Source organism: Oncorhynchus keta, chromosome 13 (genome assembly GCF_023373465.1).
Source record: "Oncorhynchus keta strain PuntledgeMale-10-30-2019 chromosome 13, Oket_V2, whole genome shotgun sequence".
Lineage (NCBI taxonomy): Eukaryota > Metazoa > Chordata > Actinopteri > Salmoniformes > Salmonidae > Oncorhynchus > Oncorhynchus keta.
The window spans coordinates 14,436,885-14,455,384 of record NC_068433.1 but is presented as its reverse complement, the minus strand read 5'-3'; the positions used below and the strand labels follow the sequence as shown (position 1 = coordinate 14,455,384).

The window sequence follows — 18,500 nt, the reverse complement described above, 5'->3', positions numbered from 1 at the left end:
TCTATTTCTCTCCCCCTCTCCATCTATTTTTCTCTCTCCCTCTCTCTCTATTTTTCTCTCCCTTTCTCTCTATTTCTCTCCCCCTCTCCCTCTATTTCTCTCTCCCTCTCCCTCTATTTCTCTCTCCCTCTCCCTCCCTCTCTCACTCTTTCTCCCTTTCTCTCTATTTCTCTCCCCCTCTCCCTCTATTTCTCTCTCCCTCTCCCTCTCTTTCTCTCTCCCTCTCCCTCTCTTTCTCTCTCCCTCTCCCTCTATTTCTCTCCCCCTCTCCCTTTATTTCTCTCTCCCTCTCCATCCATTTCTCTCTACCTCTCCCTCTATTTCTCTCTCCCTCTCCATCTATTTCTCTCTCCCTCTCCATCTATTTCTCTCTCCCTCTCCATCTATTTCTCTCTCCCTCTCCCTCTATTTCTCTCTCCCTTTCTCTCTATTTCTCTCCCCTCTCCCTCTGTTTCTCTCCCCCTCTCCCTCTATTTCTCTCTCCCTCTCCCTCTATTTCTCTCTCCCTCTCCCTCTATTTCTCTCCCCCTCTCCCTCTATTTCTCTCTCCCTCTCCCTCTATTTCTCTCTCTCTCTCGTCTGTTGTAATTTCTCTGCTTCAGTCCTCACACCTCATTCTATATCTCTGAGCTACTGTTGGTCTATTTGTCTCCTCTCCTCCAGCTCTCCTCTTTCTCTACGTTGCTCTCTATTTTGGGTGAATAATGTGAAGTAAGGGGTCTGACAGAGACAGTAGAATAAACTTCCAGACCGGGGAGACACTGAGGCAGGTACACTCAGTGCACTCCCAAAAATGTAATCTCCCTCTAATTGTAAGGTGGTGGCAGGGTAGCCTAGTGGTTAGAGCATTGGACTAGTAACCAGAAGGTTGCAAGTTCAAACCCCTGAGCTGACAAGGTACAAATCTGTTGTTCTGCCCCTGAACAGGCAGTTAACCCACTGTTCCTAGGCTGTCATTGAAAATAAGAATTTGTTCTTAACTGACTTGCCTAGTTAAATAAAGGTAAAATAAATAAATAAAAAAAGGTCACAGTCAACCTTATACTCCATTATACTGACTGGCACCCTTTCAGGCTGGTCTTTCAGTCTACGTATTGCCCTTGTGGAAAACTGGCACATATCTTGTTCACTTTGGTGTTTTTTTGGCAAAGAAACATAAGCAGTATTGATTCATTGTAATTTCACTGGAGACTAGTTTCCCCTTACTATTGGGGTAGCTTTCAACAGACTTGGAAAGGGAGTTTTGAAAAACGTACACCACGTAACCACATACATGTGCACTTGTACACGCTCATTCCGTTTCAGCTCTAGTTAGGAAAATACCCTGATTATGTCGTCGTTTGAAGTTTGATGTGCTTCAAAGCTCTACTTTATTAGGTCATTTCTGCCTAACAACTGAAGAGGCATTTGGTTAATTTCTGATGTAAACATGCAGCGAGACGGAAAATGTGTCAAAATTAAACGCGAACACATATGCGGCGAACGTTTTTCCAAATCTTCAAAACGGGCCTCGGTAATGTTGTCAGAGTCATATCTCTGTTCCTGAGTGTAGCTATCTTATGCTAACACAGGACATTTCATAGGACACATTACAACTGTCCTAACCGGTTGTCATTTAATCAAAGTATATAATCAAAAATCAAACAAACATCGCTGACATAATTCTAGCTATTACGTTCATTTCATAAAGAATGCAGCTCATTGCAAAGGGTGCAGAAATGAAGACAAGTGTCCTAATACATGCCATCTCCTCAACAGTTGGCTGCTTGGAATGAATTTGGCCCTGAAGAGAGTCTGGGTATGAAAAGATCATTGAATTAAGCTCTGACCGCCACTCAAGCATTAAATTGCCTTAAAAGATGATTTAATTTCATCAGAGCATTGGGTGAAATGGAACTATTATCCATGGCGATGTCAATACATGTCCAAACTGAACTCTACTGTAGTGTGGACTACTATCATAACTGATTTCATACAGCGTCACAATTATCCTGCATGATGTCTTGTTAAGTGTTGCTCTCGATAAGGACCCAATACATACAACATTTTATGACACATATGAATCTTTATACAGATGTACCACTTACAGATGTATGCAGTAAGTTGTCGACCTATATTTAAGCAATAAGGCACAAGGGGGTGTGGTATACATTGGTCATGTGTGTGTGTGTGTGTGTGTGTGTGTGTGTGTGTGTGTGTGTGTGTGTGTGTGTGTGTGTGTGTGGTGTGTGTGTGTGCATGCTTATGAGCCTATACTCTACTTCATGCGCAAATATGTGTGTGTGCCTTGGATCGCGTGTGTGCCTTGGATCGTGTGTGTGCCTTGGATCGTGTGTGTGCCTTGGATCGTGTGTGTGCCTTGGATCGTGTGTGTGCCTTGGATCGTGTGTGTGCCTTGGATCGTGTGTGTGCCTTGGATCGTGCGTGTGCCTTGGATCGTGTGTGTGCCTTGGATCGTGTGTGTGCCTTGGATCGTGTGTGTGCCTTGGATCGTGTGTGTGCCTTGGATCGTGTGTGTGCCTTGCATCGTGTGTGTGCCTTGGATCGTGTGTGTGCCTTGCATCGTGTGTGTGCCTTGCATCGTGTGTGTGCAAGTGGATGGGGCAAAAGGGCGTGACATTGACAGAAGGGTCTGGAGAGAACAACATTGCTCACCATACGTCACAACACATCTCATTGCAGTGGTTGGTGCTGTTAGGTGGTGAAATATCATCCTCCATATTGATACATCACTTACACCACCAAACTAACCACGCCCACTGGGTTACAGGATATAACTTACACCACCAAACTAACCACGCCCACTGGGTTACAGGATATCACTTACACCACCAAACTAACCACGCCCACTGGGTTACAGGATATCACTTACAGTGTAGGGAAGAATCTCAACCCAATTCACATAGGGAATATTGGCATTATGTCTGCAGGAACACAAGTATTTCCCTACACCCGCAATAACATCTGCTAAATATGTGGTATGCGACCAATAACATCTGCTAAATATGTGGTATGCGACCAATAACATCTGCTAAATATGTGGTATGCGACCAATAACATCTGCTAAATATGTGGTATGCGACCAATAACATCTGCTAAATATGTGGTATGCGACCAATAACATCTGCTAAATATGTGGTATGCGACCAATAACATCTGCTAAATATGTGGTATGCGACCAATAACATCTGCTAAATATGTGGTATGCGACCAATAACATCTGCTAAATATGTGGTATGCGACCAATCACATCTGCTAAATATGTGGTATGCGACCAATAACATCTGCTAAATATGTGGTATGCGACCGATAACATCTGCTAAATATGTGGTATGCGACCGATAACATCTGCTAAATATGTGGTATGCGACCGATAACATCTGCTAAATATGTGGTATGCGACCAATAACATCTGCTAAATATGTGGTATGCGACCAATAACATTAGATTTCATCCTAAATGGCACCAAATTCCATTTAGGGTTCTCGTCAAAAGTGCTGTATAGGGAACACGGTGGCATTTGGGATGCAGCCTATCAGTGGGCTAAGGGAAGAAGGAGATATTGGCATATAGGCTAAATCAGGGGTATTCAAATGTTACCCTGCGAGGTCCGGACTACTGCTGCTTTTCTGTTCTACCTGATAATAATGCACCCATCTGATATCCCAGGTCTAAATCAGTCCCAGATTAGAGGGGAAGAATTGAAATAAGCAGTGCAACTGGCTTCGAGGTCCAGATTTGAATTTGAGGGGCTGCGTTTACATATGCAGCCCAATTCAGATGTTTTTTCTCCATTAATTGGTCTTTTGACCAGTTAGATCAGCGTTTTTGCCAATAATTGGGTTCAAGATAATATAATATAATATAAATAATATATGCCATTTAGCAGACGCTTTTATCCAAAGCGACTTACAGTCATGTGTGCAACAACTGAGCTACAGAAGGACCACTAGATAATAGATAATAATTGGGCTGTCTGTGTAAATCTATAGCAGAGTAGAGTAAGTAGAGCTAAGTAGAACAAGTTGGGTTTCCACAGGCTAATCCACTTCTTTCGTCGTCTGAGGGTAGATAACCAGGAGAATTCCCTCAAACGACTGTACTACCACTCAGAAACACAATGAAATGGAGAATAGAACATTCACTTGTTGATGGAGAGATGTCTGTGTGTGCGCCCTCTGTTGGAGAAACATAACCCTCCTAAATCCTTCTCTTTTCCAGAGACAAAACTTGTCCATGTGTTATCCTGACATCTAGTGTTGGCTTGGTTGTAGTATGTTGTGTTCAAACCATCCCATTATTTCAAAGTGAGTCATGCCAGCAGCAATAGAGAGAAGGAGGCTGTTCCATCATCTTATGACTCTTTCAGTATGCTGGTGGAGATGGCATGAATACAGGTCCTTCAGGAAGTATTCACTCCCCTTGACTTTTACACATGTTGTTGTTACAACCTGAAGTCAATTGCGATTTTCTTTGTCACTGGCCTGAATATTGTTTTTAGATTTACATTTTTTTTTTTTTTACACATTAATAAAAAATCTAAAGCTGAAATGTATTGAGTCAATAAGTATTCAATCCCTTAGTTATGGCAAGCCTATTTAATTTCAGGAGTAAAAGAATGCTTAAGAAGTCACATAATAAGTTGCATGAACTCACCCTGTGTTCAAAATGAGTGTTTAAACATGATTTTTGATTAACTACCTCATTTCTGTACCCCACACATCTGTCAGATCCCTCAGTCCAGCAGGGCCTTTTAAACACAGATTCAACCACAAAGACCAGGGAGGTTTTCCAATGGCTTTCAAAGAAGCCACCTATTGGTACAGTATATCCCTTTGAGCATGGTGAAGTTATTAATTACACTGTGGTGAAGTTATTAATTACACTGTGGATGCTGTATCAACACAACCAGTCACTGTATAGATACAGGCATCCATCTTAACTCAGTTGCTGGAGAGGAAGGAATCCGCTCAGCAGTGGTGTAAAGTACTTAAGTAAAAATACTTTAAAGTACCACTTAACTCATTTTTGAGGGTATGTGTACTTTAATATACTATTCCATTTTTTTCAAACTTTTACTTTTACTTCACTACATTCCTAAGGAAAACGATGGACTTTTTACACATTTTCCCTGACACCCAAAAGTACTTGTAACATTTTTAAAGCTAAGCATAATCCAAAACATGCATCCTGTTTTGCACCATGTACTAGAGTCATACTGCAAAAAATGTGGCAAAGCAATTCACTTTTAGTCCTGAATACAAAGTGTTATGTTTGGGGCAAATCCAATCCAACACAATCCAACACTCTCCATATTTTCAAGCATAGTGCTGGCTGCATCATGTTATGGATATGCTTGTAATCTTTAAGTATTGGGGAGTTTTTCAGGATAAAAGAATTACGGAATGGAGAGTATTTTGTGTAGATCGTTGACAAACAATTACAATTAGATCCATTTTAATCCCACTTTGTAACACAACACAATTTGAATATTTGCTGAAGGCACTGTATATTGCTGTGTATGTGGAATGCTTGTAGCACATACAAATATAGATACATATAGATACTGGCACTTTAAAAAAAGTATACATTTGTGCACTCAATGACAGACAGACAGACAGACACACACACACAGCAGGTTTCTCCTTAGTCATAGTGGGGCCTGCACTTACCTTGTCTGTTGACATGTTAACAGAGACAGTTTGCTGTCGTTCTCTCAGCATGCGTTGAAATACTTTTGTTTGTTCCCATGACGCTGTATATCTGTCTACTCTAGGGGGCTGTGCCCTCAATGGAGTCTACAGTTTTACATTTCAATTTGAGACATTTAATGAGGGCAGTAATTTCCCTTTATGTATAGTGATTTCACATGATGCATTCCAACACCAGCACACATAAAACGAATCAACTAAACAGCCCTGTTCATTTGACTTAAATGAACCCCCAATAGTAGGGGGGAATTCACCCGTGTGTGACTATGTGGGCAGAGAAAGTGAAAGTGTGTAGATTGGAAAGGGAAATGAGAGAGATATGCCTACAAAGCCATCGGGTCGTTCCAGCAATAGATGTCTTTTGAGTAGCGTAACTTGGTGGGAGAAAAATATCTTTGATTTCACAGAATTTTGAACATTCGGTCATGAATTGCACATGTTCAAATTAATAAAAAAATACATTTCCCATCTCAAGAGGTAATAGGCACTATAGTAAGTGCCTATTAAGCACCAAATAAAGTAACAGGATTGACTGTAACAGGGTTGACCGTAACAGGGTTGACCGTAACAGGGTTGATGACTTCATCGTAAGTCAGCCATAAATCCCCTTGTGACAGGGGGAAAATAGTCTTGTTGTGTGCAACAGGGAGGGGCAATTGAATGCACGCTTCACAAAAACATTTAAATAGTTAAATTGTCGTGGGTGACAGGGTTGAAATGTTACACTCAACCTACTCAGTTTTCCACCACAAACACTAGAAAATGGCCTAAAAGAGTAGAGTGCTCTTACACTACGATTTGGCTATTGGATGTCCAATGTTTCTTTAAAATATATGTATATCCACAAAGGGTTAGTTTAACCATAATTAAAATGAGAATTTAGTTCAAATGACAGGGTTGAGCTTAACAAGAGGGAAAGGGTCTTTTGACCTTAAAATGAATAACTAAAGACATTAAATAAAGAACAGTCTTCTGAAAGGAGTTTGTCAACGCAATAAAATAATTGGGGCTTTACAATGCTGGCTAAAACTTGGGGTTAAACGGGTTAACATTTTCCTAGAAGCCACTTTAGCAAGTAGTTATTCAAATAAAAAAATCATTTATGTCATTTTCCACGTGGTCTATATTAAAAGGCACTTCATTTAATATAACAGGCTTTTAACGTTCTATATTTGTGCACAAGACCTACTTAAAATATCAAAGGGAGGCACTCATTTCATGGAACGACCATATTAATGAAATGAGCAGGGTGGAATAGAAGGAAATGAACAGTCAAAAGGACCAGAAAGGGGGGAAATAATAGACAGAAAGAAGAAAAGAAGGAAGAAAATTAGAGGGGATTTATAAGAAAATTCTATCATGAAATGAAAATGGAAAATCCTAGTCTCAGAGGCAGAATAAATAGCATAGGATGATAAGATAGAGTATTGTATTACCAAAGAGGATAGATTTTTTTTAAATGGCAAAGAGAGATAGCTTGTTTAAAAAAGGGCTGGTGTAAAAAGGGAATCACAAAATAAAAGTGATTGGATTGATTGACTTGAATGCATTACGGCAAAAACATTTATAAGGGACACATTTAACAGAAGACTGTTGATACAATCAGCAGAAAAATATAGATATAGTCATAAAAATGCATAGAACCACTTACTGAGGTTACAGTCTATCCTGATACAATCTGGTGGGAGAGAGAGCGAGATGGTGAGATCAAATCAAAAAAAGAGAGAGGAGAGAAAGAAGAATAAAAGAGAGAGAGAGAGAGAGAGAGAGAGCGAGAGACAATAACATTTTACATCCTTCAAAGTACATTCTGCAGACAACCAAGCATTTAGCTAGGGGCCACCATCCGGGGACAGAGCTACGAGTCAGGATCACCCTTTCCCACACCTCCGTCATCATCCCCTCACCATCCACCCCTCCCACCATCCACCCTTCAAAAGCCACCCAGTCCCAATGCACTACAGAAGGCAAGCTATTCACTCAATCATTGATACAATGAAGCTCTCTCTCTCTCTCTATATATATATATATATCACTGTAGGCCCACTTGATGGCAAGGGGACAATGCCCATTCAATAGGTTGAGGATAATGAATGTACATTATACAATAATGAGATTATTGTTACCTTGTGATGGACGACCCGTTTGATAGACAAAAGAATAAATACATCCAGGTTAGAAAAGCGACACGTAGGACGTATGCAATTCAACATAGAAAACGAAGGATCTAATCTCACAGATAAGACTCATTCTTATACTTGTCTTTGACAGAACTGCAGTACATGTGACATGGACCATTCACCATTATTTGTCACAAGCATGTCATTTCAAGCTGCATTTTAATCCAGTCTAATTTCATTTGTTAAATGTGCCGAATACAAGTGTAGACCTTACCTTGAAATGCTTAGTAAATAGAGTTAAGAAAATATTTCCGAAATAAACTAAATAAAAAAATAAGTAAATATCTGAATCAATCAAAAAGTATCACAATAAATGTACATAACAATAACAAGGCTACATCTAAAGGGCACCGGTACCGAGTCAATGTGCTGGGGTACAGGTTAGTTGAGGTCATTTAGAGAGTCAGGGAAAGCATGTCATTATTCCTATTCCCTCGAGTAGCTTGTTCTCAACTAGCCGACCTGGTTAAATAAAGGTGAAATAAAATAAAATAAAATAAAAATCAGAAATGGCTTGACCATGTGCAAACAACGGCTCCATGGCTTTGTGGTTGTGGATTAGAAACAGCTTGCCTTTTGTAGCCCCTCGGGTGTGGAAACCAACAGTAGCAATATTGGGAAAGGGTGATCTGCACACCCCAGCCACAGTAAGTCAAGCGCACACTTCTACATATGGATATACTAAGAGCTATGCTAGAATATGCTCTCAATAAATGTTTTTCACTCGTCTTTGGTCTACACAGATTCCTCTGAAACGCACGTCCTCTGATAGAAATTGTAAAATGGCCGAGCTCTGTTATTGAGTTAGTGGTCTCTTGTGCCCTCTGGTGGCGACAGGCTGTGTGTGCGTGTGGCTGAGGCTGAGGAGTGGTCTCGAGCTGTCAACCGCTACAGAATAGATGACTCAAACAGCCAGGAACCAGGCTCACTGTTATAGGGGGGAGGATTGCGACTGCAGATATGAATGTGATCATCCATTCCTCAATGACAAAATTGTCCACAGCTTGTGAGAGTGAGGTGTACAGTATGTTAACTAATGTGATTTCATGGCAAGTATTAGAGCATTGTTGTAATTTAAGCAGCTGTCTCAGAACGCAGAATGATTGATTTAAAACCATCTAATTGTAGATTGATAATCTGATCATGAGGTGTCATCATCCCTGATCACAAGTCGACGTTATCAGTGCAGTGTCCCTGTACACCGTTTGATATTGATCAATTAACTCATCTTTAATTAGGCCTATCATAATGGTAAGCAATAACCCATATCTCCAAGAACATCCTCTATAATGATTCCACCTACAATTAATTTCCTCCAAATGAGCTATGAATAGAAATGTTGATGTGGATTTGACACCTCTGGGCATTGTGGGGTTTTGGATACATTAGGGAGACAGCTAATAGGAAGAGGTAAACCAATATCTGGTTCATTTGGACACATTAGCACTATGGATTAGCATTTAGCTTCATTAGCAATGTGTATAGAGGGGGGGGATTGTTCTGTGCCAAGGCTGATGTGGGTGTGTGTGTGGGTGCTGAGGCTCGCAGGGCTGAGCAGCATTGTCAGCACAGGACCTCCGACTGTGTGTGTGTGTGTGAGTGTGTGTGTGTGTGTGTGTGTGTGTGTGTGTGTGTGTGTGTGTGTGTGTGTGTGTGTGTGTGTGTGTGTGTGTGTGTGTGTGTGTGTGTGTGTGTGTGTGTGTGTGTGTGTGTGTGTGTGTGTGTGTGTGTGTGTGTGTGTGCGTGCATGTGTGTGTTTGTGGATTTGTGGGTGTAGCTGTGTGTAGCTGTGGGACATCACTGGGCTCTGAGCCGGTCTCTCTGACTGTTTGATCCAAGGGCCGCAGACATACAGGCCATTGAAGGGATGAAAAGTTCCATCTTCTGAGCCTTGGCCAGGTGAGAGATGAGAGAGAGAGATGAGAGAGAGATGAGAGAGAGATGAGAGAGAGATGAGAGAGAGAGAGAGAGCCAGAGAGAGAGAGCGAGAGAGAAAGAGAGAGAGAGAGAGAGACAGAGAGAGAGAGCCAGAGCGAGAGAGAGAGAGAGAGAGAGCGCCAGAGGGCGGCAGTGAAATGAACAGAGTCAGAGAGAAAGTAGAGAGTGAAAGAGAGAGAGAGAGAGAGAGATTGAAAGGGAGAGAGAAGGGTAAGATAGAGATAGATGAATATGCTATGGCATTATTGGAGGAACCATCCTCTCCACCACCACCTCCTGTCACTAAGTTGGTGGCCCACACTCCTGTATCCCAGGGTGCACCTGGGCCCCGTTTCTCCCCGGCTCCTGCTCTCTCCCTTTAAAAGATGGAAGATAAAGGGGTGGCACCATCACTGCCTTAGATCACAACAGTCTGCCAGGAGTCCAAACTTCTGGATGTTGGCAATGAAGCCATTTATCTACTTCTCCAGAGTCAGATGAATCATGGATACCATTTTATGTCTTCAGTTTGAAGGAAGCTGCTATAACTAGCTCTAGCGCAACTGCTAATTAGCGTTGGTGAAATGACTATGTACTGTCATTACACTCAGGCTAGTTAGCTTTAGCTCACAAAACTATCTGTAATTTCCTTCATACTGGACACAGAGACATTATTGACGAGTTCACCTGACTCTGGGGAAGTAGATAGTATCCCTTTAAGGCTTAGCGCTGTAGAAGAATATGTTTCTGTTTTCTTATTCCATATCATCCTTTTAAAATATAGCAAATATATTACTGCATTCCAGTCTTTCATTTTTTGTACTAATTTAGAAAGATGTTAGTGTATATATGGACAATAATGTCTCTGACTTTACCATTCTCTTTTTTTAAATGTATTTATTTATTTATTTTACCCATTTTTCTCCCCAATTTCATGGTATCCAATTATTTTATTTTTTTAGTAGCTACTATCTTTTCTCATCGCTACAACTCCCGTACGGGCTCGGGAGAGACGAAGTTTGAAAGTCATGCGTCCTCCGATACACAACCCAACCAAGCCTCACTGCTTCTTAACACAGCGCGCATCCAACCCGGAAGCCAGCCGCACCATGTGTCAGAGGAAACACTGTGCACCTGGCAACCTTGGTTAGCGCTCACTATGCCCGGCCCGCAACAGGAGTCGCTGGTGCGTGATGAGACAAGGTCATCCCTACCGGCCAAGCCCTCCCTAACCCGGACGACGCTAGGCCAATTGTGAGTCGCCCCACGGACCTCCCGGTCGAGGCCGGTTACGACAGAGCCTGGGCGCGAACCCAGAGTCTCTGATAGTACAGCGCCCTTAACCACTGCGCCACCCTGGAGGCCCCTGACTTTACCATTCTCTATAGCACCCTCTACTGGCAGACTGTCTGAACAACCAAACCCCTTTATGTTCCTTTAGCTAGAGATATCTCCATAGGGTCCAGGGGAGAAACAGAGCAGAGAGGCTACAGGTGTAACCAGGGAAGCAGAGACAGGAGGCGGGCTTGCAGTGACAGACAAAGGCTCAGGTTTACGGGGTGGACATGGAGCTTGACGGAAGGGGTTAAGAGAAAAACAGAGGTTGTCATGGTGGGGTTGTCATGGGCTACCTAGGTTGACGGTCAGCTTGACCCTGCCACCGTCCAGCTCTAGCCGCAGGGTGTCGGCGGACTCTTTGGAGGTGGTGGCCATGAGGAGGCCGTAGGCCCTTTGGGACATGAACCGCAGCGCCACGTCCTCTGCCTCGGTGTGCATGGTGCCAGGGATGAGGATCTTCAGGTACATGCTGCTGTCGTAGCTCAGCACCGTCGCCTCTGTCAGGGGGCAGGGGTGTGGAGGGGAATGTAGAAGCATGCACACATGAGCAGACGCCGATACAGGTTCAGACAGACAGGCACATACATTATGAAGTGACACGTCATGACGTTTAACAAGAGAACCAGAGATTACAGATCTGATATTGTAGTTTTCCCAGTACGTACATTGACACCCAGTGCAGAAAGGTCTACCAAGGTGAGCAACGTGTCTTTTCTTTGACTAGAGAGGACAGTAAAGTGAAGTGTTATAACAACACTAAGAGTGGCAGGTAGCCTGACGGGAGGAAGGAGCGTTGGGCCGGTAACCAAAAGTTTGCTGGATCAAATCGCTGAGCTAAAAATCTGTCGTTTTGCCCCTGAACAAGGAGAACCTACTGTTCTCCAGTTAACCTACTGTCCCCCCCCCCCACACACTTTTACAACTGACTAGGTATCTCCCCTTTCCCTCTAATACAACCAACAGAACATATGATGTAGATAACATCATAGACACCAACAGCAAAACCCCTGCAGCTGACTTTACGTAGATCCCTTCCGAAGAGACAGGTTGCCTAAGGAGGTCTCTCTGTATGTGGGTAAACACATGTTGCCGTGGGCTGATTCACCATCACTGGGGACTTGCCTTTTTATTTTGCTATATGATACTACTTGTCAGACCACTGAAATCCTCTTTAACACAAAGCCTTGTGGCAAACAGCTACTTGCTGTTGAATAAAATGGCCGACTCAAACGGTTAGTTTCCAATCTCACTGTGTTAGTGAAGATCAAGTCCCACTACTTGAACACTAATATTGAGTTAGACCCTGGTCAGACAACTCTTTTTCACACACTTGCAGTATCAGATAAACCCACTAGAGGGCAGGGAAGCACCACAAACACACAGCCCATCAGTAACTAACCTTATACCAAAACTGGTACAAACTGACCATTCATTCGATGATGTTCAGTCCTCACTGCCTTGGTTTCAATTCAGACTCTTGTTACCATTGATACACAGCATCTCTGAGTTGTGCATTCACTTCTAGCGGTGGAAAAAGTAGCCAATTGTCTGACTTGAGGAAAAGTAAAGATACCTTAATAGAAAATGACTCACGTAAAAGTGAAAGTCACTCAGTCAGATACTAGTAAAAGTCTAAAAGTATTTGGTTTTAAATATACTTAAATATCAAAAGTAAATGTAAATTATATAAATCATTGTAATTCCTTATTTTAAGCCAAACCGATTATTTAGTTGAATTGACTGACACCCAGGGGCACAATCCAACATTTAGACATCATTTAGAAACCAAGCATTTGTGTTTAGCGAGTCTGCCAGACCAGAGGCAGGAGGCATGACCATGTGTTCTCTTGATAAGTGTGTAATTGGACCATTTTCCTTCCTGCTGAGAATTAGAAATGTAACGAGTACTTTTGGGTGTCGGGGAAAATTTATGGAGTAAAAAGTAGATTATTTTCTTTAGGAATGTAGTGAAGTAAAAGTACAACTTTTCAAAACTATAATTAGTAAAGTAAAGATAGTACTTCAATGTGTTTTTACGTCGCACCACTGGGTCTCGAAGGAGATGTTAGATGCTTTCCTTTAGTGCTACGACACAGCCGGCAGCCTACAGCTAATTAGAATGGATCAGACATACGTAGCCGCTAGCACGTTGTGTCACCCCCGCACAGGCAGACAGAGAGAGCAGCCTCACACCACCTGGATGTATGTGACAAGCCCAGATGGTGACAGTAAGCATCGTCGCTCTACCGAGCTCCACAAGCCTCCATCAGCCTCCCAACAGTTCAGTCAGCTAGCTCCTCATCCCTGCCAACGCAGGACCAAATGCCACCCATCCCCAAGTGCATAGCTCCTTTTAGCACACTGCAGCTGGTGGATGCTTTAGAGAGGCACCAGGGTAAGTCAATATAGCCTCATCATCTAAGCCTATTATGACTCGGGTTAGCTCGCTTGTAAGCATGAAACCCAATGGAACTTAATCCCGACGGATCGCACTTCTGACATCGTCTCCCCACGGATCCCACCGCTGCCACCAAACATCCCCATCCTGTTTCATCACCACCTGTTCCCCACTGCCCTGTTCCTCCCCGTTTCCCAGCCACTCCTCCCCGTTTCCCAGCCACTCCTCCCCGTTTCCCAGCCACTCCTCCCCGTTTCCCAGCCACTCCTCCCCGTTTCCCAGCCACTCCTCCCGTTTCCCAGCCACTCCTCCCCGTTTCCCAGCCACTCCTCCCCGTTTCCCAGCCACTCCTCCGCGTTTCCCAGCCACTCCTCCCCGTTTCCCAGCCACTCCTCCCCGTTTCCCAGCCACTCCTCCCCGTTTCCCAGCCACTCCTCACCGATTTCACAGTTGCTGCCCAGGTAGCCGGTGCCGGTGCAGTCGCAGATGTAGCGGTTCCATCCCTCTTTACACAGGCCTCCATTCCCACAGGGGGTGCTGCTACACCTCTTCTGAAGCTCGCGGGTGCAGAAGCTGCTGACGCCCGGGGAGCTCTGGATCTCTGCCAGGCGGCGCACGTCGCGGCTCTTGCCGTCGATGAAGAGGTCCCGGACGCAGCCCACGTAGCCGTAATTAAGCAGGGCGGTCCAGACCTCGGGGGGCAGCACCAGGTCAGAGCGGGTCTCGGGGAGACCCCCCAGGAACATGTCGCTGTCCAGGTCCAGGATCTCACTGCCCTCGTTGGAGTTGAAGGGGATACTGCGGCTGTTCACTGAGATGGAGCCTGGGAGTGGAGGAGGAGGAGGTGGAGGAGGAGAGAGGAGAGATAAGGGGGTGTATACATGATGTCAAGTGTGTGTGTTTGTGTGTGTGTGTGTGTGTGTGTGTGTGTGTGTGTGTGTGTGTGTGTGTGTGTGTGTGTGTGTGTGTGTGTGTGTGTGTGTGTGTGTGTGTGTGTGTGTGTGTGAGTGCAATTGAAGCATCAGGCAAGGTAATGTGTGTTAGTGTGTTTACGTGTTGGTATCTTGTGTGTTTGTCTGTAAGCGTTATTTATTGCATGCGACTTTGTGTGTGTGTGTGTGACCGTGTTTAAGTGTATGTGTTGAGTGCTTTTATATGTTCTTGTGTGTTTGTCTTGAGGCTGTAATCGATTGGCTGAAGGGGAAATTACCCAGGAGTATACAGCACGGTTGAGAGTAGATGAGACCTGTTCTTGGCTGTGTTTTACCACTCACTCTAAATTGTCAATGAAAACGCTCCAACAGGAAGGACAGGAGTGTGATCAGAGAGACTCCCTATAGGAGCATCCCAATATGGGGATTAGTTAGGATGTATGAGGAGGCTTCCCACACACTCTCTCTCACACACACGCAAGAACGCAGACACGTACACACACACATGCACAAACACACAGACACACAAAAACATAAGTGCCTACGTGCATCATGCACATTCCTCAGGGGACAGTACTAGGAGATAAGACATGGATATGACAGCACGAGAGAGAGGCAGGCCGAGAGGGCTGAGAGGTGTGTAGAGCATCTTTAAGACAGGACAGAGAGAGAGGCAGGCCGAGAGGGCTGAGAGGTGTGTAGAGCATCTTTAAGACAGGACAGAGAGAGAGGCAGGCCGAGAGGGCAGGGTGTGATCAGAGCATCTTTAAGACAGGACAGAGCATCCCGAGAGGGCTGAGAGGTGTTAGAGCATCTTTAAGACAGGACAGAGAGGAGGCAGGCCGAGAGGGCTGAGAGGTGTGTAGAGCATCTTTAAGACAGGACAGAGAGAGAGGCAGGCCGAGAGGGCTGAGAGGTATGTAGAGCATCTTTAAGACAGGACAGAGAGAGGCAGGCCGAAGGGCTGAGAGGTGTGTAGAGCATCTTTAAGACAGGACAGAGAGAGAGGAGGCCAGGGCTGAGAGGTATGTAGAGCATCTTTAAGACAGGACAGAGAGAGAGGCAGGCCGAGAGGGCTGAGAGGTGTGTAGATCATCTTTAAGACAGGACAGAGAGAGAGGCAGGCCGAGAGGGCTGAGAGGTGTGTAGAGCATCTTTAAGACAGGACAGAGAGAGAGGCAGGCCGAGAGGGCTGAGAGGTGTGTAGAGCATCTTTAAGACAGGACAGAGAGAGAGGCAGGCCGAGAGGGCTGAGAGGTGTGTAGAGCATCTTTAAGACAGGACAGAGAGAGAGGCAGGCCGAGAGGGCTGAGAGGTGTGTAGAGCATCTTTAAGACAGGACAGAGAGAGAGGCAGGCCGAGAGGGCTGAGAGGTGTGTAGAACATCTTTAAGACAGGACAGAGAGAGAGGCAGGCCGAGAGGGCTGAGAGGTATGTAGAACAGCTTTAAGACAGGACAGAGAGAGAGGCAGGCCGAGAGGGCTGAGAGGTGTGTAGAACAGCTTTAAGACAGGACAGAGAGAGGCAGGCCGAGAGGGCTGAGAGGTGTGTAGAACAGCTTTAAGACAGGACAGAACAGCTTTAAGAGGACAGGCCGAGAGGGCTGAGAGGTGTGTAGAACAGCTTTAAGACAGGACAGAGAGAGAGGCAGGCCGAGAGGGCTGAGAGGTGTGTAGAACAGCTTTAAGACAGGACAGAGAGAGAGGGGCTGAGAGGTGTGTAGAACAGCTTTAAGACAGGACAGAGAGAGAGGCAGGCCGAGAGGGCTGAGAGGTGTGTAGAACAGCTTTAAGACAGGACAGAGAGAGAGGCAGGCCGAGAGGGCTGAGAAGAACAGCTTTAAGACAGGACAGAGAGGAGGCAGGCCGAGAGGGCTGAGAGTAGAACAGCTTTAAGACAGGACAGAGAGAGAGGCAGGCCGAGAGGGCTGAGAGGTGTGTAGAACAGCTTTAAGACAGGACTGAGAGAGAGGCAGGCCGAGAGGGCTGAGAGGTATGTAGAACAGCTTTAAGACAGGACAGAGAGAGAGGCAGGCCGAGAGGGCTGAGAGGTGTGTAGAACAGCTTTAAGACAGGACAGAGAGAGAGGCAGGCCGAGAGGGCTGAGAGGTGTGTAGAACAGCTTTAAGACAGGACAGAGAGAGAGGCGGGCCGAGAGGGCTGAGAGGTGTGTAGAACAGCTTTAAGATAGGACAGAGAGAGAGGCAGGCCGAGAGGGCTGAGAGGTGTGTAGAACAGCTTTAAGACAAGACAGAGAGAGAGGCAGGCCGAGAGGGCTGAGAGGTGTGTAGAACAGCTTTAAGACAGGACTGAGAGAGGCAGGCCGAGAGGGCTGAGAGGTGTGTAGAACAGCTTTAAGACAGGACTGAGAGAGGCAGGCCGAGAGGGCTGAGAGGTGTGTAGAACAGCTTTAAGACAGGACAGAGAGAGAGGCAGGCCGAGAGGGCTGAGAGGTGTGTAGAACAGCTTTAAGACAGGACTGAGAGAGGCAGGCAGAAGGGGTGGAAAGGTGTGTGGAACAGCTTTTAGACAGGACTGAAGGACAGGAAGATAAGAAATAGAACAGGTGGATGACGGAGAATGAGTATCACTGGAGGTTGGTGGCACCTTAATTGGGGAGGACGGGCTGGAGCGGAATAAGTGGAATGGTATCAAATTCATCAAACATATGGTCTACATGTGTTTGATGGCATTTCAATTGCTCCGTTTCAGCCATTATTATGAGCTGTCCTCCCCTCAGAATCTTCCACTGGTATACAGTACATAGTCTGTATTTATGTGTACATCTCCGCAACATAAGAGTACCTGGAAATGTGTATAGTTGTTACAATGGCTTCCTGGCTTGTACATGAATATGTCGTAACGTAGAAAAGTACTGAAGTACTATTGCTTTATAGATGTTCATATCCTCATGTTCATATCCTCACCTTTCCTCCCTTCCCTCTGGAAGTCCACATGGCACCACTCCCCGTCGTTCACCTTCTTATTACTGGTCTTCAGCTTGATACTCCCAGATCCCATGTCCATGAGCAGGTAGAGAAACCCATCCAACAGCTCCATGGCGAAGTAGTCTGACTTCATGTCACGACCTGGTTTCTGCTCTTTAGGACCCTGGGTGCGCCCGTGGCTAAACAGGAGCAGGCCGCTGGGTTCTGTGGTGCGGAAGTCGAAGGAGATGGAGCCTGTTTTCTTGGTGTTCCACTTGGGCAGGGCGATGAAGGACTCTGGGGACTCAAAGGTGACGGGGTCCAGGGCGGCCACGTCCTCACAGCGGAAAACAAGATCTCCGTTCAGGCTGATTTTAGGGTCCCGCTCGATGGCCAGCCGGGAGAGTTCTAGCTTGAAGTCGTTATTCTTGTATACCACCTACAGGGAAAGGGGGAAGGCAATAGAAACAATTGGATGTAGTATTGTCAGCTGATGTTTACCTTCTGTATGCTGTGCTAGCAATCATAGACCCCACATGAATGTGGGAAAGAGAAGTTATGCATACAAAGGCCTACTGCCTAGTTTTATATTGATAGGTTTGACAAAGACTACGCCCAACAATGCATCAGGGACTTTGAATGTGAATAAATATATAACACACTAGTCTTTGAATACTGATGCTGTCGAGCTTTTCTTGGAAAGAAAATGTGTCCGTGATAGTTTACACTGCTTTACAATTCAAAATGCACTTCATTCCCTTCACGTTGAATTTAGCATCTCAAGGTCTATATGCCTAGAATTTTCAAAGGACTAACCATAGACATTAAAAGAATTGTTTGTGTGAATATGACACATAGTTTAGCGAACTCAATTATTCACAATGGCACTCTGGGAGATCTCAAGTTGCAGGATGAAGGGAATAAAACAATGGATAAACTAGACGCCTACAGACTAATGCAAATTCCTGAACGACTTGATCATAAAAAGTGTCTACATTGTCCTGGGTGTCTCCATTCATAATGTAAAGTATTAGGTGTTAAAACTCTGGATAGTGTGTTGAGCTGTCTTCGGGTGTATTTTCTTCCTGCAGCTTTTTC

General features: G+C 44.8%; 1 protein-coding gene across 1 annotated transcript in view; it reads right to left on the bottom strand.

Annotated features, from left to right (window-relative positions):
• LOC118392701 (neurexin-1-like) overlaps positions 1 to 18,500 on the bottom strand; it is a 1,157,590-nt gene that overhangs the window by 551,310 nt on the left and 587,780 nt on the right. The window contains exons 8-11 of the mRNA XM_052460740.1: positions 17,403 to 17,841; positions 13,984 to 14,367; positions 11,440 to 11,643; positions 7,363 to 7,389 (exon numbers count right to left, since the gene is read on the bottom strand). Coding sequence (XP_052316700.1) covers positions 7,363 to 7,389; positions 11,440 to 11,643; positions 13,984 to 14,367; positions 17,403 to 17,841 — 1,054 coding nt within the window. The remainder of the gene's footprint in view (positions 1 to 7,362; positions 7,390 to 11,439; positions 11,644 to 13,983; positions 14,368 to 17,402; positions 17,842 to 18,500) is intronic.